Source organism: Neophocaena asiaeorientalis, unplaced genomic scaffold (genome assembly GCF_003031525.2).
Source record: "Neophocaena asiaeorientalis asiaeorientalis breed wild unplaced genomic scaffold, Neophocaena_asiaeorientalis_V1.1 scaffold521, whole genome shotgun sequence".
Taxonomy (NCBI): Eukaryota; Metazoa; Chordata; class Mammalia; order Artiodactyla; family Phocoenidae; genus Neophocaena; species Neophocaena asiaeorientalis.
In genome coordinates, this window is record NW_020174712.1 from 1,133,308 (window position 1) to 1,159,856 (window position 26,549).

At 42.0% G+C, this 26,549-nt stretch overlaps 1 protein-coding gene across 7 annotated transcripts; it reads right to left on the reverse strand.

The window, feature by feature from the left end:
* Positions 1-379: 379 nt before the first annotated feature.
* Positions 380-21,987, reverse strand: ZNF596 (zinc finger protein 596). Of its 7 annotated transcripts, XM_024759998.1 has the most exons (9): positions 21,914-21,987; positions 18,209-18,369; positions 17,800-17,923; positions 7,501-7,733; positions 5,895-5,977; positions 4,209-4,335; positions 3,393-3,488; positions 2,430-2,521; positions 380-1,957 (listed from the first exon to the last, which is right to left on the reverse strand). In XM_024759998.1, the coding sequence occupies exons 5-9, from the start codon at positions 5,904-5,906 to the stop codon at positions 692-694; spliced, it is 1,593 nt and encodes a 530-aa protein (XP_024615766.1). In that variant the 5' UTR covers positions 5,907-5,977; positions 7,501-7,733; positions 17,800-17,923; positions 18,209-18,369; positions 21,914-21,987; the 3' UTR covers positions 380-691. The 7 variants fall into 7 exon arrangements, with proteins under 7 accessions (XP_024615766.1, XP_024615770.1, XP_024615769.1 ...); XM_024760002.1 differs by lacking the exons at positions 17,800-17,923; positions 18,209-18,369; positions 21,914-21,987 and adding an exon at positions 13,889-13,924 and having other exon boundaries at positions 380-1,954; positions 2,430-2,512; XM_024760001.1 differs by lacking the exons at positions 17,800-17,923; positions 18,209-18,369; positions 21,914-21,987 and adding an exon at positions 13,889-13,924 and having other exon boundaries at positions 2,430-2,512.
* Between the last annotated feature and the right edge of the window lie 4,562 nt (positions 21,988-26,549).

Sequence of the window (26,549 nt, forward strand, 5' to 3'; positions counted from 1 at the left end):
CAACTTTTTCTCTCTTAGCCTTCTGTATTTGTATATGGGAGGGGCTGGGACTCATGGGTATCACTCCCAGTTGGTGATTTGTGGATTCATGGCTGTTGTGACGGGAATATGGGCAAGATCAGATTATCTTGGCTTCTTTCTGATCTCCCAGCTTTTCTGGGTGTTTTATGAATCACTAGGAGGGGCAGTACTTTGTCATTACATCAATAAGTGTAAACATATTAGGCATTCCAGAAATGGGATATTCCAAATGTCTTCAATCTCTTTCATGTACTAATTTCCACTTATTTCTTTTCTTAGCAGTTACCCGACACTGAATCTTCTCATGAATGCTAAGGGTGGTGCTAAGTTAAACGAGAGTGCACAGTGATTACAGGTCTAGAATTTCTCTCTTGTGCAGTTTATTTATTTAAAGGATAATTTATAACTCAAGGCATTTCCACACTGATTACAGACATAGAATTTCTCTGACATGTGATTTATCCATTTAGTTTAACAGTTACAGCTGAGGATGAAGATTCTCCCACATTCATTCCATTTGCAGTTTCAGTTCTCCCACCTGAGTCCACTGCTAAATGTTTTGTTACATAGGTAACATACATATGGATTCTCTCCACTTTGTATTAACTTTGAGTGGAGTAATAAGAACGAATAAAGGCTCTTATACACTGAATATAAACATAGTATTTCTTCACTGTGGGAGTCCACAATAGTGTTTATACTTTGAAGCTATGGGTGGTGAATCTTCCACATTTACTACCTTTACAGCATGAGTTCTCTCGTGTTGTCTAAGGTTAAAATATTTACTGAAGGCTTTCCCACATAGATAACATTTATGCGGTTTCTCTCCAGTGTGAATTCTCTTATGCAATCTAAAGTTATAATTTCTATTGAAGGCTTTACCACATATATTGCATTCATATGGCTTCTCACCAGTGTGAGTTCTTTCATGTCGTCTAAGGACAGAAGAGTGATTGAAGGCTTTCCCACATAAGTGACATTCATATGGTTTTTCTCCAGTGTGAGTTCTCTCATGTCGCTTAAGGACAGAGGAATCAGTGAAGGCTTTCCAACACAGATGACATTCATATGGTTTCTCTCCAGTGTGAGTTCTCTCATGTCGTCTAAGGACAGAAGACTCAGTGAAGGCTTTTCCACATAGATGACATTCATATGGTTTCTCTCCAGTGTGAGTTCTCTCATGTTTTCTAAGGTGAGAACAATGAGTGAAGGCCTTCCCACATAGATGACATTCATATGGTTTCTCTCCATTGTGAGTTCTCTCATGTTGTCTAAGGTAAGAAGTTTTACTGAATGTCTTCCCACATAGATGGCATCCATATGGTTTCTCTCCAAAGTGAGTTCTCTCATGTTTTCTAAGGTCAGAACAATGAGTGAAGGCTTTCCCACACAGATGACATTCATTTGGTTTCTCTCTAGTGTGAATCATCTCATGTCGCCTAAGGTTATAACTTTTACTGAAGGCTTTCCCACACAGATGACATCCATATAATTTCTCTCCAGTGTGAATTCTTTCATGTTTTCTAAGGTCAGAACAATGAGTAAAGCATTTCCCACACAGATGACATCCATGTGGTTTCACTCCGGTATGAATCATCTCATGTCGTCTAAGGTTAGAACTTTTACTGAAGGCTTTCCTACATACATGACATTCAAATGTTTTCTCTCCAGTTTGAGTATTATTGTGCTGCCTAAGGGCAGAACTTTGAATAAAGGCATTCGTACGTTGATGACATTCGTATGATTTACTTCTAGCATGAATTTGCTTATGTATGTCAAAGGATGACAAGTAACTGATGGCTTTTCCAAAATCTTGGCTGATAAAGGGTTTCTTTCCCACTTGAGGTATCACATATTGAGTCAATGTTAAGATTTCAGTAAATTTTTCTCTGAAATCATTGCATTCCAAAAGATCCTCTTGACTGTGAGATCTCTGCTTTTTGAAAGGAAATGAGACTGTTACAGGTTTGCCCACATTTATTCATTCCTTCATTCATTCCTCTACATATAAATTCTAGAGTAATCATTCAGTGACAGACTCCAGTTAAAATTGTCCCTATGTTATTTACATAAACATGGGATATTACTCTCTTGCAAGCATAGATTTTATCTTTTGTAGTAACCCAACTGCAGAGACATCTGTTTATACAGATGTTAAAGACATTATTATGTTTCAGTGATTAGGAATATAAGCCATGATTATATAATTGTCTGTTTATATAAGACCTCAAGTTATGGTTTTGACTACAGGTTAATGTTTCTTCCCTAAAACCAAACTAACTAAAATTTTCTCCTGTGGGAGCCCATGATCCCAACTTTAATTAAATCAGGTAAGTGTGCCAAATTCCCAACTTATTCAATTCCTAGGTCTTCATTTGGAAGAACACGTTTACACCCGTGAAGCTTACCATTGCACTGATTACAGATGTGTCTTTCTTGTAGATATGTTGCATGGATATCATTTCCTGTTTTCTCAGATCATCTTCTCTACCTGAAATGACTGGAAAATTAAAATCTCTATAGTGGTATTAGGAATTAAAATGGTGAAGAGACCCAATGCCCATTTGTGTATGTTTCAAATACTGACACACAGATGGCAAAGAATGTCAAATTAAGGAATAGTCTGAAAAGAAAAAAACGAAAGCACATCAAATTATGGAATATTCTAAAGACAAGAAACACATTATAGGACTATAACAATTGTCATTCTCAGGACTGAAACATGAGAAAAATAAAATGAAGATGGTGGGGACTTCCCTCGTGGTCCAGTGGTTAAGAATCTGCCTTCCAATGCAGGGGATGCAGGTTTGATCCCTGGTTGGGGAACTAAGATCTCACATGCCACAGGGCAACTAAGCCTGTGTGCTGCAACTACTGAGCCCACGCACTCTAGAGCCCACACCACAACTAGAGAGCCTGGGAGCCACAACTACTGAGCCCACGTGCCACAACTAGAGAATCCCACACACCACAATGAAGAGCTCATGTGCCACAACGAAGACCCAGGGCAGCCAATAAATAAACAAACACTTAAGAGGAAGAAAAAAAAAGAAGATGGCAAGTTGAGGAGGAAAAGAGAAGATCCTATTCATAAAACAGGACCATGAAAAGGGACTTTCTGTGAATGTTTATTAGCTCCAGTGAGTATATAAATTTCACCTTGCCTAAAGCCAAAGACAAAGGCAGAAAAACATGTGAATAGAAAATTGATACCTGCAAGGTATGACATCATGTGAAAAATTTTTCTATGATATTGTCTAAATTTTTAAAATATCACTAAACTTAGATATCTTCATGTGATATTTCTTAGGGCCTATTCACTCACTGACCAGGCTCCTCCTCCTATTGAAGCACAGCTTCTTGGATCTCACCTGGACTCTGGCCTTGCAGAAAACCTAACTCTTCTCTTGAAAGTTGCTCTCCTTGCTCCAAATGGGAAATCACATCTGATTTGTAGAGCTGATTGCCTGTTTGTAGGAGAAAGATATATGGATTTTGAGTTCTGTGCTCATTAACAGTGCATCAGTACAGGGCAGACTAATGAGGAAGAATACAATAACCTCTGAGGGTCAGCACAGAGAAGAGTACGTTGAAAACAACATGTGTACTCTTTGACCAGCAAAATGATAGCTCTTAAACTTGTTCCCAAGGACATTAAGAACCTATCACAGCTAATGCCCATGCCCAAGTTCAAAGACAGATTGTGGAATCTGCAATATTTTCATTCTATGGTGTTTTAATATTATAACCAAAAAGAATTCAAAAAATACAGCCTCCAAAAACAATCCAATAAATACAACTTCCAATAAATACACCACAAAAATCTAAGTTCTGTGTGGAAAACAATATATCTGTTATTTTTAACACTGTGATCTGATCAAACCAGTCCTTGCTGTGAAATACATTTTAAAAAATCAATACATTTACTCACCCATACAAAAATAATTCCCACCACTGTTTGAGCATCAGAGATTGAGTAGCAAGAAAGACACAAAATTATGTTAGGAAGATTATACTGTAGTGGGACTGACAAACTAAATGTAAGTCAGAAGTAAAGAAAACTGTGATAAGGTAGTTGTGAGAGTTATGAAAGGATCAAGACAGAGTTTAGAGTAAGAAATGGGAAAGCTTTTCTGCATACTTGTTGAATGAATGAATACATACATAATAAAGAGTAAGAGACTCACCAACTGAGACCAGATGACTGATGTTCTCTAGCATCACATCTCTGAATAGTTTCCTCTGGGATGTGTCCAGTAGGGCCCACTCTTCCTGGGTGAAGTCTACAGCTACATCCTTGAAGGTCACTGATTCCTAAAATATTATGGACATTGTTTCAGATAGGGCCATCTCTGCCAGGGGAGGATGGTACAGGTGTCAAGCACTAAGGAGGTGGGGGTCGAGTGTACAGAAATCTCAAACGGTATTTTGGGTCCAATCACATCATTCTCAGTGTTGACATGAACATCTGACTTTCAGATATACCTACAGATACATACACACTCCAGATACATAAAACTTCATTATAAAGAGATAACACATGATGTGTGGTGTAATATACCCTGGAGATTTCCCAACAAATTTGTGATTACGGCTTCCAGATCATGATTATAACATTTCCACTTGAAAACTTATATCGAAAACAGTCTTCTCAACCAATTTCAAGTAAATCTTTTAAAGGCTTCTCACAAGGGATGAAGTATCCACGATATGCCACTTTTAAAGCACAACCATGGTGGGATTTCCCTGGTGGTGCAGTGGTTAAGAATCTGCTTGCCAATGCAGGGGACACAGGTTTGATTCCAGGTCTGGGAAGATCCCACATGCTGCGGAGCGACCTAGCCTGTGCGCCACAACTACTGAGCCTGTGCTCTAGAGCCCGTGTGCCACAACTACTGAGCCTGCATGCCACAACTACTGAAGCCTGTGCACCTAGAACCCATGCTCTACAACAAGAGTAGCCACTGCAATGAGAAGCCCGCGCACCACAATGAAGAGTGGCCCCTGCTTGCTGCAACTAGAGAAAGCCCATGTGCAACAACTAAGATCCAACACAGCCAAAAATATATTAAAAAAAAAAAAAAAAAGCATGGCTATGGTTAGATTATTCCCCTTTATGATCTCAGTTTCTTCATCAGTGAAATGGTTTAATAATCTTCATGAGTTCTGAAAGATCTAATGAGCTAATGTGTAAAGTACTAACTATCTAGCAAATATTTCTTAAATATAACTTTTAAGTTTATTATTTATGAAATGGCAGAGAATACTGAAGCAACATCCAGGATTCTGCACAACTGACTAGAATTCATACAGGTCTTGGGATCAGCAGGTGTAGGCTTTTATCTCTACAAAACTTAGGTGTTCATTATAAAGGATAACTGATTCAGCAGCTCAAGCCAGAGGCTCTGAGACCCCCCCCCAGCACCTGTAACACTGGATTGACTGACCTCACCTGTGGAAACATCTGACTCTATTGGTTTGTAATGTTTTCCTCCTCACTCATCTTCATCACCAGTATTCACTTCAATCCTAAGTTCATTACAGTTAATAAAGTGGTTAATGACTAATTTTTGTTTTTTTTGCCAACTAGGCCATGGTCTTGATGAGAAAAAGAAAACCTCTCTCATCTCTTCTATGAATACACAGCATTAGTAGAGACTGGAATATCTTAGTGTGATGCTGGGAAGGAGTTACCACTTGATGAGTCCTTGATCCAACATGACCATTCCAGAATTCTGGGGAAACTTAACTGAAGCTCAGATCCTTGAAAAATCTCTCGAGTGTGCTTAGAACATGTGTGCCTGTAGGAGAAATATGTCCATATACTGAAAATAGAGATGCAATTCCAGTAGAAAGAGTAATTTCCTACTTACCTGTGATTCCATTGTAACTAGCTCAGCTGCCAGCTGACTTCTGGGTTTTCACTTACACACAGTCCAAGCAACAGGCGGCAAGGCTGAGGAAGAAGAAAAAAGTCATTAGACTCTAGCTGTTCACAACCTCCATATTCACTTATCATGAAGCCCCAATGCTTCACCTGGAAGTAGCCCCCTGGACAACCACAAGAAACATGCAATGTGCTCTAAGAGAAATAGGGCTAGAGCTCTCCTCTACCAGGATCAAATGCAAGAAGGCTATGACTATTGTTGCTAGTAAAGAAGATATAAATACCTTCAATTAAGAGAGCAGAATGTGAAAAACCATTGAGTTTTGTATGCTAATTAAACCCTGGTGTTCAGAACTGTCCAATCCCCTCCGAATTCCGAACCATAGGGATCCCTGATTCATGTCACATGTGTCCCCACCTCTAGTAACCACTGTGGAACTTCTTAGGTTGAATCATTCTTACTCTGTGCACTAGCAGTTTCTCCAGCTCCGTTCCAGCCCTCTGGTGCCTCAATCCATCCCTACTTTTCCCTTCTTGCCTTTACAATCAAACTAAAAGATGAAGGTGCAGTTGCCAAATCCTCACATCCCAGTCACCACTTGACTTACCGTACCGATAATATCTGCATAAATAAATCCAACGTATGTGCCTCAGGCTTTTACCTAGAGCTTAATAAAAAGTATAACATGACCTCTTTTTGGGAATATACTTTTTCCTAGGTTTCTCTAACATCTCAGTCTACAGTCTTCAAAGGAATCTTGTCATTCTAACTCCTTATCACTTGCCAAGAACTTCTCAAACAATATTGTTGAAAGACCTCAAGACTCCATCCTACTCCTTCATCCTTCTCTACTTACGTACACTGCCCAGGTATGCCCACATATTTATTCAATTGCTTCAATTTCTTCCATTACTTTCTCTAAATTGAAAGTGACAAAACTCATATCTGAATTTCATTTCTGAGTTTGCTTCTTTTTTTTTTTGAAACTAACGTACACTAGAAAGGAAATAGATCTCAGGACATTATCTCCCACTTTCCCCAAGTATTACTCTTTATCTAGTCTCTAAACTTTTCAATGTCTCCACCAGACATCCAAGGGTTGACTTTTTTTTTTTTTTTTTTGCGGTACGTGGGCCTCTTACTGTTGTGGAGCACAGGCTCCGGACGCACAGGCTCAGCGGCCATGGCTCACGGGCCGAGCCGCTCCTCGGCATGTGGGATCTTCCCGGACCGGGGCACGAACCCGTGTCCCCTGCATCGGCAGGCAGACTCTCAACCACTGCGCCACCAGGGAAGCCCTGCACCACTGGGGAAGCCTGGGTTGACATTTTATATGCTCTCTCAGAACATCACAAATACAATTTAGCATTGCTACTACTTCTACACTGTTCACTATTAACCTTCATTTCTACTCAGATCCACAAACACAATTTCCTACCCCATACTTACTTCCTTCAATCTGTTTGAATGTCAATTCCTCAGAGATCCTGTCACTGAATTCTTACCAAAATGAACATTTCTCTTCACAAAAAATCATTTACAAAATAAAGGAGGACTATCCCTCCTGGTGAAAATGATCTCCTGTACTCACCAGAACCCAAACAGATGGAAAATCCAGTGAAACCAAATATTTATCGAGGATGCTGACACAAAATTCCAGAGTTCAGGGCTTCTTTCTCTTTCTAGAAAATGCATCATTTTGATGGTGAACTCTCTTTTAATGCAGTTGGCAACCTCATCAGTGTTGTAATCCAAAGGACAAATCTGATTAACTTGGGTCCCAATCAAGATAAATGTATCAAGAAATGCCTCTTTAGATAAACCCTGTAGATGAAATTAAGGACAACAAATTATATCCTTTAATTCTGCTTCTTCTAAAAGTCTCAAAAGCAAACTTCATGCCTTTTCTCAGAGACTTCAGGGTTTTATGGATTTTGGTTGTTCTGGGCAGTACTGAGAATCTGCAGCCAAGAGACCCCTTCCTGCTCTTTATTTTTATTTGTAGGAGGATTTGTAATCTACCATCATTTTCTCAGGCTGTGGACATAAGTGTGACTCTACAGAAGTGTGTTTGTGCTGAATAAATATCTACCGAAGGAAAATATCTTTCGTTTTTACTACCAAGTGAGAAAAAGCTCATCCAGTGTTAGGTCTCTTCAAGTCAGATCTAGCTCATGTCCTAAAAACTGCAAAACCCTACAATCCTCATAATATTAAGGATTTCCAGAATAAATGATCAGTTTCAGGACTGATTTTATTGTAGACAGAATTTAATTATTTTTATTGTGGTAAAATACACATAACATTTACCATCTTAGCCATTTTTAAGTGTATAGTTCAGTGGTGTTAAATACATTCATAATATCGTGCAACCATCACTGCCATCCATCTCCAACACTCTCTTCATCTTGTAAAACGGAAACTCTGTACCCATTAAACAACTACTCCCTATTCCCCCCTCCTCCTAATGCCTGGAAACCACCATTCTACTTTCTGTCTCTAAATAGGATTTGTTTTGGGGGGTGGGGCTGTGCTGTGGGACTTGCAGGATCTCAGTTCCCCGACCAGGGATTGAACCCGGACCATGGCAGTGAGAGCCTGAATTCTAACCACTAGACCACCAAGGAATTCTCATCTAAGTAGCATATTTTAAAAAACTGATATTAAAAAGGAAATTAAACACTTAAAAATCTTAAGACATTACTTTATAGAAGGATATTATTTCTGAAGGAAAATCAAGCAATATATTTTCATTTTAGATATAGGCATAAGAAATACTTGATCCCATAAGAAATTCTTTGTAATTTTCTTTTTTAAAATTATACTCTTCTGACAGTAAAAAAAAGGATTTAGTATGTATTACTTTTTATCAACTATTTGATTTTCATGTATTTCTGAGATGGTCTATGTCTTTTCAGCCCATTTACTGCAACATATTTGAGGTAAGTGATGATCTCCCTTTGCCACAAATGAATGTTTCATGTCAACTCAGAGCCAAGACCATAGCAGGGAGTGAAATCATACTGATGAATAAAGCAGAGAGATCACTTGTCCTTATGGAGTTAAAATACTAGCTTAGAACAGATTAAAGAAATAAGGGGAAAAAAAGAAATAATGACAAGGATACTCTGTGAACATATACTAAAGTGTTTCATTTGTGGAGGTGGGGAAGCTCTCTAGAAATGCACACATTATTTATGACACCTTAAAAATTCAGTTGGGCAAAAAGTTTGAGGCAGTTTTGCAGAAATGGAAATAGGTTCAGAAGTTTGTTTTTTCTTTCTGATTTAGGAACAAGTATAAAATCATGGACACATCATAGAATGTGTTGTACCCCAGAAAATGAGAACACATTGGAAGGCAGGTGAGTGACGGGAAGACCTGGAGAGGGTGTCAGGCAAGTAGATTTCAGGGCCCAAAGGCCACTGTAATTGGATTGGTCCTTCTTCTAAAGCTAATGGGAATCCACTGGAGAACTGAAAGCAAGAAAGTGACAGGAAGACTTGTGTTTGTAAATGAGCCTTTTGTTGAAGAATGGAGTTAAGTAATTCAGAAAGGTTTAATGAGTTTTAAGAACTGGATGATGTTTGTCTGGCACAGGGTGTGGGTAGTGAAATTATGGTGGGGGAGGTGGAAGGATATGAAAGAAAAAGAAAAGGAAACATAAACAAAACAATTTTTTGTTGTTTCTCAGATATTGTTGGGCACCAATTACAAGTCAGACTTAGTGCTACGGGCTGGGCATACAGTAAAGCAAAACAATGACATGATTATTGCCTCCACTTAATGCATTAATTTAATAAACATAAATATTAAGTTACAATATGGTGTTTCTATATAAACCTAAAGACAGGTTACCAGAGAACTAAACTTATTATCAGAAGGAAATAGAAGTAGGAAGTATCCTAGAAATCAGTGCACTGGGTGCTTGAATCAGAGCCAAGAAAAGAGAGGAGAGAGGAAATTAAAAAATAGCATCAAAGAGCTGAAACTGTGGTGATTCTCAGAAGATATGATTTTAAACAAAAAAATGAATTGGGGAATCCATTTTAACTATCATACCTAATATTTCTGAAAGAGAACAAATCCAGTCTTAATATACTGAAATCAATATTTCCTGTTTCGTAACAATAATTTAAAAACTAAGTAAACACACAAAAGCCAGTCTCTATGTACAACAGCAAAATATGACTCTCACTTGAAATAAATTTGCAAACCCATGTAAAGAAATTTTAAAACCTTTTGAGGACATAAATACGACATGAATAAAGCCTGCCAAACCAAATTCTTAGACTAGAGGACATGGTGACAAAAAAACTCTCAATAACTGCAGAAATTTGGTGCAACTCAGATTTAAAAGTCATATGCAGAATCTAAAAAAGAATGTATATATGTACATGTATAACTGAACCACTCTGCTGTACATCTGAAACACAACATTGTAAAACAAGTATACACCACCCCCAAAGTCATATGTGATATTTCACATAAAAAATGAGAATTATCCTAAAAGTCAATTTTGTCTCAATTTTGATTTGGGATGAGGATACAGCCAAAATAATTGTGAAAAGGGAAAAAAAAAAATAGAGACAGGTCAAATTACATCTGAACCTATATTATGTGAAACTTTAAAATAATTCAAATTAAATAGTTGAAACAAACAATATATTATGACTAAATGAACATAATATTTTATACTATGAAATAGGTGACACCTTGCAAAGGAAAGAAAAAAAAAGCAAAGGACATGAAGGAAGGATTTTGGTTTCACTTCATCAGTGTTATCAGACCAGAGTGTGCACATATATGTGTGTGTATAATTAAACTATAAACTATAAAATATAAGCAGAAAGTAAGTAGAAAAATTCATTTTACATATACATGTCTATAAAAAGCAACAATCATTCAGTCTCTTAAGTAATTAGTAAAATGGAAATTAAAAACAGAGTTGTCATTTTATCCAAATCTATAACTATATATATATAAAAAAAAAAATATATATATATATATAAAATGAGGAGCTTCCCTGGTGGTGCAGTGGTTAAGAATCCGCCTGCCAATGCAGGGGACACGGGTTGGAGCCCTGGTCCGGGAAGATCCCACATGCCGCGGAGCAACTAAGCCTGTGCACAACTACTGAGCCTGCGTCTAGAGCCCATAAGCCACAACTACTGAGCCTCCGTGCCGCAACTACTGAAGCCCGTGCTCCTAGAGCCTGTGCTCCGCAACAAGAGAAGCCACCGCAATGAGAAGCCCGCGCAGTGCAACAAAGAGTAACCCCCGCTCGCCGCAACTAGAGAAAGTCCGCACACAGCAATGAAGACCCAACGCAGCCAAAAATAAATTTAAAAAAAATAATAAATACATTTAAAATGAATCCTGGTTAACTCCTGGTTAACCTCAGGAGTTGATGATGGATGAGGATTTCTTGTTGTGTATTATGTGTGTACAGGGAATCGTGCCAGAATCTATTACAAAATGAAACGTACCATCTCTTGGCCCAGCAATGAAACCCCAAATACCCAAAGAGGAGGAACCCTCAAATATCTGTAGAAAAGTCAATTCTTTACAAATCCATGAACACCAAAGTCTCCCTGGAACGGATGTGATGTGAACAGTGTTAAAATCCTCTTACTATTAAACATTTGGGTTGATTCTATTTTTAAACAATTACGGAATAAAATATACTACATTATGTGGATGAAATGCCACCTTAATTTGTCATGGCTAAGTTTCTAATCTCTCCCTTCTATTGCAAATCATTAATATTTTGAGGCCAAATACACAGATTCACTTTGTTAAGCTTCAGATATATTACAAAATCAGGTAGAACAAATTTCCTCTTCTCCATGATTTTTTAGGTATTCCTGACATTAATTCAGTACTAATGTGTGCAGTTTCTTTAATCTTGGTCTATAGTACATCCAGATCTGGTCACTATGCAATCCCTACTGGCAAATCTTACTGACACTATGGTGCCCAGTCCTTGCCTCTAATCAATGTCTGGGCATGCAGCATTTCTCATAACGATCCCCCAAATGGAGCCACTTCACAAGTTCCATGTCACTGGTTGACAGTGAGATAGAATTGGTCTGGAGATAGGAGAGGCCATCAGTGAGTGAGGAAATGTGTTAGGCAGGATATCTGAGAGTCAAATTTTAGCACATCCTAAAAACAGCATTTCAGGAAGGAGAGGACAGAACAATCAACAGATAATATGACCTTTTCCAGATAAAGATTTATTCCTGACTCCTCATCTTCTTCCTCCTCCGAGTGTCTCTCTCAGGCAAGATGTCACTCCTGAGTGTTGAGAATGTGCCATTCAGGTCTTCAAATAACTTATCCCCTTCCTGGCCACAACCACATATATAGGGAGAAATTCAACATTTGGAAAAAATAGTCCTCTGCTGTCTGCTGAACTATCAGGGAGCAGGGACGATAAACTCCTACATGGAGACCAACAGCTAAGTTTCTCTGCCCTTTACTCCATACACCCTTCTACCCTGTAAAGCCCACACATCACATGGCAGATATGGGAATGTGAGTTAGTGTGACCCTACCTTTCAAGTCACCATCCTCACAGTGTCTTCTAGTACCTGCTGAGCACAGGATCCCCAAGTAAGGATGGGCAGAGGTCTCCTTTTCTCCTGTTCCTGAGCCTCCCAGACTCTCTTCCATTCCTTAACATCCAAACTGCATTGCCCTTTCTCCTCCAGCCCCTTTCCCAGAGCCAAGTGTCATCTCCTCATTGGAGAAATAACTGCTCTGTGCTTAGTTTAAAAACTCTTGGTCTTTCCCTACCAGCTGCCTTTGTACTATGTGTGTGTGTTTGGGGGCAGGAAGAGATGTGAACAGGGGAGAGTAACCATTACTGGCCTCACAGGCATGGGGTGGTCTGGACTGCATAGTGGCAAGGCTTACCATTCTCACCCCTGCCCCTCAAGATTCCAGATCATATTTAATTCTCCCGAGCAAGAGCAAGTTCTCTGTCATGTTTCTAATCATACTGATTAAAATCATTTAATTTCTCTTTTCCATAATAAATATCAAAATATACATTTCCATGAATATATCAAAAAATATAACATTAAGAACACTTAATTATCGGCATTGGAAAACACAAAAGTTCAGCTGTGGGAACAGCTCTGAATAATGTATTCATCATGAACAAATGAGGTCTGTGAGAACAAAGTTCTAGAACCATCCAGCCTATCATTCAATATTTGCAAAACAAACAAAAAAACAAAGGGAATTTGAAAAGAGCATATATTTAGTTGGAAACTAGCTCACAGACCAATAAATTAAAAAGTGGTCTCCTTGTTCTGTCTCATCCTCCCCCGCCCACTCGACATCCACACGGGTGGAACAAAGATGCTCTGCCCAGAAAAGCACACTTTCCCGTGAGACATCGGGAACGTGGACACACGTTGGTCGGTATCGCCAGCGGATAGGATTTGGGACAGAAGGACACGGGGTGTCACTTCACAGGACTGATCCCCTGCCCCCAGCCCGGGGCTCTAGGGCCTTTCTGAGGCGGTGACCGCCAAGGGCAGAGAGCGGCACGGCCAGGCCGCAGGAGGCCCAGGATGGGCAGGTGGTCTCAGGAGAACAACTGGGGTCTGTGGAGTCCCAGGCCCGCGGGAGGGCGCGGCGTCCCGGGCTGCCCCGAGGGGCCGATGCGGGGCGCGAAGGGCGAGAGTCCACGTCGCGAGTGGGGACCTGACACGGCGCGGGTCGGGCCGGGAGAAGGTGAAGAGACCGAAGGCAGAAAGGCCTGACGGGGACGGCCTCGGAGCGATTTTGACCGGAAACGGACGCGGACTCGGACCCGGCAGCCGAGCGCCCGGCATCCCGAGTCTCAGGGCGACGCGGGCCGGAGGGGCGAGAACGGGGACCCCCAGAACCTGCGTGTGAAGGATGCGGTCGGGAGGGGGCTGTGGAGCGCGGCTCTGATTCTCAGAGCCGAGGGACTCACTCACCCGACGGGACCTTCGCTCCCGAAATCCGCTTCCGCGTCGGCAGGAAATTACGCAAGCGGGGCGGGGCCTTAGTCAGGGAGAGGCGGGGCGGAGCAGCGTGGGCGTGGGCGAGGCCTGAGCCTTCCCGCCCAGCTCCCGGGCGTTTCCGGGTCAGCCCCACCCCGGCCGGACACACCTCCAGCCTCAGCGTTTGTGTGCGTTTGATTCGGCTGGTGTCCGGGGAGCCGGGCTGCTTCCTCGGGGCTTCAAGTTAAGTGTTTCGGACAACTCTAGGTACGAGCTTAGAGCTGTGAGCCCTTTCGTGGTAAATGATGGGATGTTTCCCAGTTAACATGTTGAAAACGGTTTAGGTCGAAATCCCCTTTCGCGCCTGGAGACTCGTGTCCTGCGAGTGCTCGGGGCGCGACTCGGCCTCGGGCGGGGACCTCGCTGGGTCCAAGTGGGCCGTGGTAGGATCCCGAACAACGTCTGTGGTTCCTGCGCTTGGGTTGGGTTATTCAGTTTAGCAAGGGCTGGAATTGTCTGTGCTGGCGATGGAAACCAGAGAGACCATGATTTCCATTTCTGCTCCCGGTTTAGGAGAGACGCCGCCCTGGGCTCAGTATCGGGGACTTCATGGGGCCAAGCGTGGATGGCATCACATAATTTGTTGTTAATTTCTAAATATTTTCCCATTTTCCTTATCTATATTCCCACAGCTATCCGAAAGAATGTTAGTGTTAAAGAAAAAACTTCAGTAATACTTGTTAAAGCTGATGAAATAAATTTATATTTTAAGGCGGGACAAGAAAAAAATTAAACATAAAATTTTCTGTCTTTGGACCTCCTCCCTCCATAACGTGCTGTGTGCATATGCATTACGTGTTAACCAGAGCTCCTCAAAGATGGGGGTGCCTGCTCAATCATAAAGATCAATTTTTTTTTCTTTCTTCTTAAGCTAGCAATGTAACTTCTTAAAACAATAATGTTCTTTCCCAGCCCTTTAGGGGGTAATGATGACTTGCAGCTCACTTTGTATGGGCTTACCTGGATTATGTATCCTTGGTGAACTTTCTGTAAAATATCAGTGTCATTTTGATGCATGATCGTTTGTCTCAAAAATGTACTTGATTATGTCCTAGAGTTCTAACAGTCAGAGCTTTCTGAGAATCTGCTTCCCGACTTATAATCCTCAGTTTGGTTCAAATAAAAATCCCCTTTTTTCTTCTTAATTCAATTAACTATCAAGTTTTCTTCTTAACTTGACAGTTAATTGAATGTTCCTCGACAAAGCATCATAAGGAAGATTTTATTCTGGGGGTGGGCTATCTCCCCAATTGGTATAGGAACCACTGCAGTGGGATTTTGTATTGGGTGAGAGAGATTGGGCTGAACTCCAAATACAGGATGAAGTGGGAATTTATAGCCAATGAGCAGGGGCGGGGTCAGTGGATAGAAAATTACTAAGAGGAAGCATCATGGGTAAGGGGAATTCTGGCTAAACTGATGAGCAGGTTTCTTTCAGAAGACACTCCATGGTGATCAGACATCACCTGTGGAATAGTAGAGAATGAGAAACCTGAGCAGATATCGAGGGTGGTGGATTCTCGTTGAACTGAGTTAGCAGCATTCTTGCTAAAACTGGATTTTACAAGGAAGTGCATAGATGGGCATAAGAGAAGCTTTAGGAGCATGAAGTTTGGTCAAGCAAAGAATGTTTGTCTTCAACCCAATCAAAAAATGACAGAAGACCTAAATAGATATTTCTCCAAAGAAGACATACAGATGGCCAAGAGGCACATGAAAAGCTGCTCAACATCACTAATCATTAGAGAAATGCAAATCAAAACTACAATGAGGTATCACCTCACACCAGTTAGAATGGGCATCATCAGAAAATCTACAAACAACAAATGCTGGAGAGGGTGTGGAGAAAAGGGAACCCTCTTGTTCTGTTGGTGGGAATGTAAATTGATACAGCCACTATGGAGAACAGCACGGATGTTCCTTAAAAAACTAAAAATAGAATTACCATATGACTCTGCAATCCCACTACTGGGCATATATCCAGAGAAAACAATAATTCAAAAAGACACATGCACCCCAGTGTTCATTGCAGCACTATTTACAATAGCCAGGTCATGGAAGCAACCTAAATGCCCATCAACAAATGGATAAAGAAGATGTGGTACATATATACAATGGAATATTAGCCATAAAAAGGAACGAAATTGGGTCATTTGTAGAGACGTGGATGGACCTAGTGACTGTCATACAGAGTGAAGTAAGTCAGAAAGAAAAAAATATATCGTATATTAACACATATATGTGGAATCTAGAAGAATGGTACAGAACTGGTTTGCAAAGCAGAAATTGAGACATAGATGTAGAGAACAAATGTATGGATACCAAGGGGCGAAAGCGACTGGGGTGGTGGGTGGGATGAATTGGGAGATTGGGATTGACATATATACACTAATACATATAAAATAAATAATAGAAAAAGAATGTTTTAATATCTATTTATTTTGGAAAATTTGAAGTTCATGCTGGCTAGAATTTGGCAAGATCAGATCCCAACTATTCACGCTACAGAGATTTTTCCAAAAGAAGACACACTTCTGATTTTCCCAGAACTGTGAAAGGAAAATCAAAATGGAGTCAGTATTGCTGAGAGAGTTCTCTAAAATGGAGCCAGGAGACCGTTAAGGAAGTGTGACCTAATGCATCTCTCAGCCTGCATGGAATCTGACCTTTTGACCTGATGAAGTCATCCAGAACATCTGCCAGAAACTCATAACAGCCTATCTACGTATTGCACCCTTACCCTAAAACAACTTGTGATTCCCAAGGACAAATAATTTCTGACTCTCATCAGCATTAATTACAATTCTCACCAGGCAAGTTTTAACAACTTTGTGGCTTTTTGTCTTTATAAGCCCCTGACTCTTGCTGTTCTCCTGAACACTCCTCTGGGGTTACCAAGTCTGTGTCTCCTGAATTGCAATTCTTAAGACCCCCCCAAAATAAACTCTTTTGTTGTTTGCAGCCTCCTGCATTATTTTTTGGTTGATAGAACAAATACCATCTTCTCCAAGTTTAACATTTATTTCATATTAACATGTGAACCAAAATCAATTTAAATTTTGGAAGATATCTTTTTCTTAGGCAGTAGAACTGGAACTACCCTGGGTTTCATATAGAGGAGGGGGAGCAGCTCTGCTCACTGCTCCTCCATGTCTCTAGGGCTGAGTTCATGTCCCCCGAGCTCAGCTTACCGCTCTAATTACATTGAAGAGCTCTTTCTGTAAATGCCTCTGTACCTAAAACTAGAGCTCAAGAATTCCCAGGTTTAAGCAGTCATGAGCAGTTTCTCTTTTTCTCAGCATTCCCTCTTCTGCTGCTCCAGGTAGTCTTTTCCTATAATATGCACAGATGCATGTCCCCAAACCTAGGAGGTGGGAATCTCAGGCTATATAATACGGGAAAGGGGAGATACAGGGAGCTTGGAGGACTGGTAGTTAATCCCTGGACCCTAAGTGAGACACCTCTACGCATCCTCTGATCACTTTCTGAGTGTCACTTAGTTGGACAGAGGCCTTGGGACAGTTCTGTGGATCCCAGGTAGCCTCATGCCCTTAAGTCTCTTAGGGTATTTCCCATAGCGGTTGGTGCTTACTTCACTTTGCAAGCCATACATTGAATTTAGAAAAAAAAAGTCTTTTCTTCAGAAGGTGACTGCCTAAGTAAGCAGATTCCTATAGAATGAGATAAAGTCCAGGAGGGCAAAGTTGGGAATGAAAAGGTTCCAGTAAAAAAGCCATGTGTGGACAAGACAGTAAAGCAGACCAGCATGTGTCCCATAAAGGAAATGCTGGTGCTTCTCTTCAAGGGAAGTATGAGTAACACTGAAATGACCCCACTGGCCATACCTGATGAGATTTGAGCCATGTTAAGAACTGGTCCTTATCTTGTCAGCCATGCTTTCACAAGTTTCACTCATAAGGATCCCTGGTGCACTTGTCAAACATGCAGAGTCCTGGTGTCCATCACTGACTAGAGAGGAAGGGCCACTGATTAATTCTCATTTCCACATTCTGCAGGGGATTAATAACCTTTGAGAACTGTGGCTGGTGTTTCTCAAGCCTCACAAATGCACGTGTGGTGTGCATGCAGTTTTTCCCACACCAATGACCGATACTCTGACACCAACTGGATGTCCTACCTTATTCTTTGGGCTGGAAAAAAAATCTCTGGGTTTTGACAAACGCATAGTGGTGTGTGTCAGTAAAGAATTGCATGGAATACTTCTACCCCAACCCCACCCCATGAACTGATTACCATCTGTGTAGTTTTGCCTTTTCCAGAATGTTGTGTAAATTGGTCGCACTGTGTAGGCTCTTCAGAGTGGGTTCTTTCACTTGGCAATGCATACGTAAAATTCATCCATGCCTTTGCGTGGGTTGATGGTCCATTCTTTGCTATTGCTGCATGGTACTCAACTGCATGGATAAGGATGAAAAATAATTTTCCCTATACCTTTCTAGGTTCTTGGCTTAGGCCCTCCTGTAATAAGTGAGAAAAAACAGAAGTTTAATAGCGTGTATACTTCTTGTATACTTGGGAGATGCCCAGGAAAACTGAGTCACTCTCTGAAATGGCCCAAGCCATCACCTTAAGTGCCATCTTCAGCTAAAAACAGAAGAAAGATGTTGGGGGAAGGGGGTACCCAGTTAAGGAAGGTTATTGGGCAAAGCACAAGGTGAGGCCCCAAAGTGGGGTCCTGACACTGTCCCTAACTAAGGCCCTGACACTACTCCTAACTCAGGCCCTGACACTGTCCCTAACTAAGGCCCTGCTGCCATTAATATCTAAAGTCCTGACACTATCCTGAGCTTATATCCTGACCCATCTCTTACTAAGGTCCTGAAACTGTCCCTAAGTTAGCCTTGACGCTGTCCCTAAGTGACGCCCTGAGGCTGTCCCTAACAGAGGCCCTGATAATGTGTTTAACAAAGACCCTGATGCTGATCGTACAGAGGCCCTTATGCTGCTCCTAAGCCTTGCCCTGACACTGTCCCTAGCTAAGGCCCTGACGCTGGTCCTAAATAAGAACCTGATGCTCTCAATAACTAAGGTCTTCAAATTATCCCTTGCTCATTTCCTGACATTATCCCTAGCCCGTAACCTGACTCGGTCCCTAGCTAATGTCCTGCCTCTTATCCTACCTGAAGCCCTAATGCTGTCCCTAACTAAGGCCCTGACTTGTCCTAACTAAGGCCCTGACACTGTCTCTAAGGCCCAGAAGCTGTCCCTAATATAGGCCCTGCTGCCGGTAATAACTAAAGTCCTGACACTATCCTAAGCTAATATCCTGACCCATCTCTAACCAAGGTCCTGACACTGTCCCTAAGTCAGCCCTAACGCTGTCCCTAAATAAAGCCCTGAGGCTGTCCCTAACACAGGCCTTGAAGCTATTCCTGAGGCCTTGATGCTGTGACTCACTCAGGCCCTGATCATGTCTTGAACTAAGACCCTGATGCAGCTCCTACATCATGCTCTAACACTGTCCCTAGCAAAGGCCCTGATGTTAGGCTTCACTCAGGCCCTGTCACTCTCCCTAAGTCGGTCCCAGGAGCTGTCCCTACCTGAAGCCCTCATGCTGGTCCTAAATAAGGCCCTGACACTCTCAATAACTAATGTCTAGACACTATACCTAAGTCATTTCCTGACACTATCCCTAGATATTAACTTGACCCTGTACATAGCTAATGTCGTGCCTCTTATGCTAACTAAAACCCTGATACTGTACATAACTAATGCCCTGACACTGTCTCTAACTAATGCTCTGACACTACTCCTAACTCAGGCCCTGACACGATACCTAACAAAGGCTCTGATGCTAGTCCTAAGTAAGTTCTGGACACTGGCCCTAACTAAGGCCTTGACACTACTCCTAAATCAGGCCCTGATACTGTCCCTAACTAAGGCCCTGACACTACACCTAACTCAGGCCCTGACACTGTCCCTAACTAAGGCCCTGACAGTACTCCTAACTCATGCCCTGACACTGTACCTAACAAATGCTCTGATGCTACTCCTAACTAAGGCCCTGACACTGGTCCTAAACTAAGGCCTTGACACAATTCCTAACTCGGGCCCTGATACTATCCCTAACTAAGGCCCTGACACTATACATAACTCGGGCCCTGATACGGTCCCTAAGGCCCTGACACCACTCCTAATTCAGGCCCTGAAACTGGTCCTAAACTAAGGCCTTGACACTACTCCTATCTCAGGCCCTGATACTGTCCCTAACTAAGGCCCTGACACTACACCTAATCCAGGCCCTGACACTGTCCCTAAGGCACTGACACTACTCCTAATGCATGCCCTGACACTGTACCTAACAAAAGCTCTGATGCTACTCCTAACTAAGGCCCTGAAACTGTCCCTAACTACGACCTTGACACTACTCATAACTCGAGACCTGATACTGTCCCTAAATAAGGGCCTGACACTACACCTAACTCAGGTCCTCACACTGTCCCTGACAGAGGTCCTGACACCACTCCTAAATCAGGCCCTGACACTGTACCTAACAAACGCTCTGATGATAGTCCTGACTCAGGCCCTGACACTGGCCCTAAACTAAGGCCTTGACACTACTAACTCAGGCCCTGATACTGTCATAACCAAAGCCCTGACACTACACCTAACTCAGGCCCTGACACTGTAACTAACAAACGTGCTGATGTTACTCCTAACTAAGGCCCTAACACTGGCCCTAAACTAAGGTCTTGACACAATTCCTAACTCGGGCCCTGATACTGTTCCTAACTAAGGCTCAGACATTACTCATAACTCAGGCCCTGACATGATACCTAACAAAGGCTCTGATGCTATTCCTAACTAAGGTCTTAACACTACTCCTAAATCAGGCCCTGACACTGTCCCTAAGGCCATGACTCTAAACCTAACTCAGGCCCTGACACTGTCCCTAACTAAGGCCCTGACACTAACGCATGCCCTGACACTGTACCTAACCAACGCTCTGATGCTAATCCTAACTAAGGCCCTGAAACGGTCCCTAACTAAGGCCTTGACACTACTCATAACTTGAGACATGATACTGTCCCTAGAGAGGGGGAAGATGGCGGAAGAGTAAGACCCGGAGATCACCTTCCTCCCCACAGATACATCAGAAATAAATCTACACGTGGAACAACTCCTACAGAACACCTAATGAATGCTGGCAGAAGACCTCAGACCTCCGAAAAGGCAAGAAACTCCGCACGTACCTGGGTAGGGCAAAAGAGAAAAGAATAAACAGAGACAAAAGTATAGGGAGGGGACCTGCACCAGTGGGAGGGAGCTATGAAGGAGGAAAGGTTTCCATACACTAGGAAGCCCTTTGTGGGCGGAGACTGCGGGTGGCAGAGTGGGGGAGCTTCAGAGCCACGGAGGAGAGCACAGCAACGGGGGTGCGGAGGGCAAAGCGGAGAGATTCCCGCACAGAGGATTGGTGCCGACCGGCACTCACCAGCCCAAGAGGCTTGTCTGCTCACCCGGCGGGGCGGGCAGGGCTGGGAGCTGAGGCTCCGGCTTCAGTCGGAGCGCAGGGAGAGGACTGGGGTTGGCGGCGTGAACACAGCCTGTAGGGTGTTAGTGCACCGCGGCTACCGGGGAGAGAGTCCGGGGAAAAGTCAGGACCTGCCAAAGAGGCAACAGACTTTTTCTTCCCTCTTTGTTTCCTGGTGCGGGAGGAGAGGGAATTAAGAATGCCGCTTAAAGGAGCTCCAGAGACAGGCGAGAGCCGCGGCTATCAGCGCAAACCCCAGAGACGGGCATGAGACGCTAAGGCTGCTGCTGCAGCCTCTAACATTTTTTTAATGGATCTCCCCCCCAGAATATTAATGATTTAAATTATTTACCATATTAAAATTTAGGAATGACATTATTAGAATAAGCTGTAAAACACCGGATGCCCACCCCCCAATGATCTATTACTTGGAGAATTTAAAATTCTAATGAGAAAACACTCACTCTCTGCACCCTCTTGGGTGTCAGCACAAGGCGGGAATCAGCTGCATTCTTTAAATAAATCCCTCTGATTTTCCAGAACCTTTCCTTCAAGGAGAAATCTCTGGGCTCTGCGGGAACAGTGAGTGGTGGCCATCAGGTAAATCTGAGACTGAAAAGCAAGAGGAAAAGAGATAGAGGAGATGAGAATCGGTGCTGGGGAGAAGCAGGGGTGTCCACGTTCAATCGCAGGCTGAGAGTCTGGGTTAGTCTCCAACGAAGCTAAGGACCACCAGGGTCTGGCCCCACTGGCCTTGTCACCTGGTGTGGGGACTGGGGACAGCCAACCCCCCATTGCCACTCTCAGAGAAATAAAGAAATAAAGAAGGTGGGAGGGCACCCCTGACAGCCAGATTGAAAATGGTCATGCTGTGAAATAATAAGATGCCCTTTTCAGTAAAGTGAAGACTGTTCTCTTGGTTCTCAAAGACTTGCAAATACTCTGTGTCCTTCTGGAGGCATGCTGAAGCCTTCAGCCTTTGAGGGCAGTAATGGGAGTGAATCTGGGCTCAAAACCATCCAGCACTCACTCTTTGAGGGTGTCTACCCCGTGGGTGCTCTGGGGCCTGAAATCCCCTGATCACCGAGGATGGGAGGGGCCACACAGACACTCCACTGGACCACCAAGGGCTTGGCTGGTGGGCTACAGTCCTCATCATATACATGGTTTGCAAACATCTTGGGCCATTTTGGATGGGGGATTATCTTATTCCTTGCTCCTTTTATACACAACTGTTTTTCATTTTGAGGAAGTCCAATTCATCTGTCTTTTGTTGCTTGTGCTTTTGGTAGTAGATCTAAGAAATCATGAACAAATGCAAGGTCATGAAGATTTACTCTCATATTTTCTTCCACGAGTTTTATAATTTTGGTTCTTGCATCTAGGCCTTTGGTCCATTTTGTGTTGATTTTGTATATGGGGTGGGGGGAGGTAAGGGTCCAAATTTTATTCTTCTCCATGTGGGTATCCAGTTGTTCTAGAACCTGTGTGACTCTTTGGGAGAAAATACCTGCAAATGATGCAACCAACAAGAGCCGAATTCTAAAATATACAAACAGCTCATACAACTCAAAAAAGAAAAAAAAAATCAAACTCGTCCCGTAATCCTAACCCATACACTAACACTAACCCGTACCCTAACACGTACGCTAACCCTAAACTGTTGTCGTACCATCCCTGTTCCCTAACCCTAACCCTAAACCTAACCCTTACCTGAAGCCTTACCCTAACCCGTGCCCTAATCCTAACCCGTACACAGGATGCCCACTCCCCAATGATGAGGACTGGGGTTGGTGGCGTGAACACAGCCTGAAGGGGTTAGTACACCGCGGCAGAAGGTCTAAATAGACATTTCTCCAAAGACATACCGATGGCCAATAGGCACATGAAAAGATGCTCCACATCGCTAATTATTAGAGAATGCAAATCAAAACTACAGTGAGTTATCACCTCATAGTGGTCAGAATGGCCATCATTAAAATGTCTATAAATAAATGCTGGAAGGGGTGTGGAGAAAAGGGAACTCTCCTACACTGTTGGTGGGAATGTAAATTGATGCAGCCACTATGGATAACAGTATGGAGGTTCCTCAAAAACTAAAAATAGAATTACCATATGAACCAGCAATCCCACTCCTGGGCACATATCCAGACAAAACTATAATTTGAAAAGATACATGCACCCCAGCATTCACAGCAGCACTCTTCACAATAGCCAAGACATGGAAGCAACCTGAATGTCCCTCAACAGATGAATGGATATAGAAGATGTGGTACATGTATACAACGGAATATTACTCAGCCATAAACAGAATGAAATAATGCCATTTGCAGCTACATGGATGGACCTAGAGATTATCATACAAAGCGAAGTAAGTCAGACAGAGAACGACAAATACCATATGATATCGCTTATATGTGGATTATAAAATGATACCCAAATGAACTTATCTACAGAACAAAAACAGACTCACAAATATACAAAACAGACTTGTGGTTGTCAAGGGGAAGACAGGGGAGAGGGATGGATTGGGAGTTTGGGATTAGTAGATGCAAATTATTATATGTAGAATGGATAAACAAGGTCTTACTGTACAGCACAGGGAACTATATTCAATACCCTGTAATAAACCATAATGGAAAAGAATATGAAAAATATGTATGTATGTATATATATATATATGAATCATTTTGCTGTACAGCAGAAATTAACACAACATTGTAGGTCAACTATACTTCAGTATCAATTAGTCTGAAGGCACTTTTATAAATTAGGCCTTATTTCTCTTGTCCTTTCAGCCTGGGACAAATGTATAACAGAAACTAACCTGGATTACTCCGGGATGAACTCATATCACACAGAACTTTAATTGTTGAACAAACCATTAATACCAGTTACACCATGGGATGTCCTGTTCCAATATGAAGTTTGTAAACGTTGTATCAAGCCTGCAGAATCCACTAAATTTGGAAATTCAAACTGAAATGAAGACAACTATCCCATGACTTCTCTCCAACTAGTTATACAACATCAATTGGAAACCATATACAATCAAATGAATGTAGAAAAAACAACTATAGCCTTCCTTTCTTTTCCTTTTAGATGAAGACGGTATTTAAGGTGATGTCTTGGGCCGTTTCAGGGTGTTACTCAATTTCCTGGGTATCTCCCATGCACACAGGAGGTACACATGTTAGTTAACTTGTTTGTACAACTATATGAAGGTAGTTAATATCAGAAAACTGTATACGTAAAATGAATTAAATGCTAAAGTCATGTTTTGTATTTTTAATGACAATGAAAAAAAGTGTAGCGCTGATATTTGTTACAAAAAATGAACATTAAAAACATTCTTCATGAAAAAAGCCATAGAGAAAAGTCCACCTAGATCCCATACTCATCTTGTCTGCTTCAAATCCATCAAGGTTGTCCAAATGAGGGGGAGACTCAGTAATGGTTCCAGAAAAAGAAAACTGGATCAGGATGGAAAAAGACATTTTCATACAGTTGGGACAACAGGTGAAAGTTGAAGTGGGGCTGAGTATTAAATTATAATGTGGACATCAGGATTTCCTCATTTAGGGGTTATGTGCTGGTTCCTTGGGCAAAACACACTGAGCATTTTGTGTGAAGTGGCAAATGTGAGTACTTTTGGCCATTATTGAAACTTTTCTGTACATTTTAAATTACTGGAAAGTAAATTACTTTTCTAGACAACCATGTCAGTACCATGCCAGAAAATCAGATAAGACAGACATCAAATTTTGTTATCGAGGCCAAGACTTACCCAGACCACGTTCAAACAAAGTTGTGATACTTATTTCCCTTGTAGGAGTCCGCATGGTATGAAGAGGCACCGTGGGAAGAGTATATTAGTAGCTACCATCTCTTGGTTCCTGTGGATTACCTGGGATGCAGTAGAAACAGTGAGATTTTAGTATTGCAATTTTTCACATTACTGAAAAAAATATATTAAAAAATAAATTCAGGGCTTCCCTGGTGGCACAGTGGTTGAGAGTCCGCCTGCCGATGCAGGGGACACAGGTTCGTGCCTCCGTCCGGGAAGATCCCATATGCCGCGGAGCCCGTAAGCCATGGCCGCTGAGACTGCACGTCCAGAGCCTGTGCTCCACAACGGGAGAGGCCACAACAGCGAGAGGCCTGCGTACCGCAAAAATAAATAAATACAGTAAAGTTGCAAAATATGGAATCAATATACACAAATCAGTTTTGTTTCTATACACTAATAATGAACGACCAGCAAGAAAAATTAAGAAAACAATATTCCATGCTCATGCATCAGAAAAATTACTATTTTTAAAATGTTTATTCTACCCAAAGCCATCAAACAACAGTGCCAGGAAAACTAGACACCAGACTCCAAAGAACGACACTGGTCACCATCTACACTGCACACAAAACTAACTAAAAGCGCGCAGTATTCCACATTAAACCCTTTCTCTCCTGAGTGCCCTGAAGATGCACCCCACCCACCCAGCAGTCAGCTGCACAGGAAGATTTTCCACACTTGCTCATTTTTTCCTCTTGTGGAGTCTCCTCACCAGTGGTTCTTGAGAAAACCCAGCTCCTGTCAGTGTGGACAATGCCTCATAGTCCAGAAACCTAAGCCCTGACAGGAGACAAAGCTCCTGTCTGCTTGTCACAGAGCAAAGTCTGTGGGCAGGGTGCACCTGTGCCCCCAGGGTCAGACAGGTGGGTTCGGCGTCCCCTGTGGGACATCAGAGAAGTGCTGGGAGTGCCACACTCACAAATTCAGAGGCCTCATCCGGAAGGCAGTTCTGCTGTGTATACTAAGTTTGGAAATCCAAACTGAAATGGAACCAAGTATCTCACTGTATCTTCTCAAAAGATTGTTAAGGAACAATTAATTACAAACCATATGTAATGAAATGAATGTAGACACAAACTTTACAACTTAAACCAAAATTCACTCAAAATTTCCCATAGACAAACTTAAATTACCAAACTATAAAAATCCTAGAAAAAAAAAAGAAAATCTACATGACTTTGTGTCTGGTGACCTTATTCAGAAAACCGAAAGACAAACCACAAACTGCAAGAAACTATTTCCAAAACACA

What these genes read in the sequence shown, in the direction of transcription:
- ZNF596 (XM_024759998.1), bottom strand. An exon ending in CAGTCATCTGGTCTCAGTTG is followed by an intron (nt 3,489 to 4,208) that starts GTGAGTCTCTTA and finishes TCCTACAAACAG; the next exon opens with GCAATCAGCTCTACAAATCA. An exon ending in CATCTGTAATCAGTGCAATG is followed by an intron (nt 1,958 to 2,429) that starts GTAAGCTTCACG and finishes CCTTTCAAAAAG; the next exon opens with CAGAGATCTCACAGTCAAGA.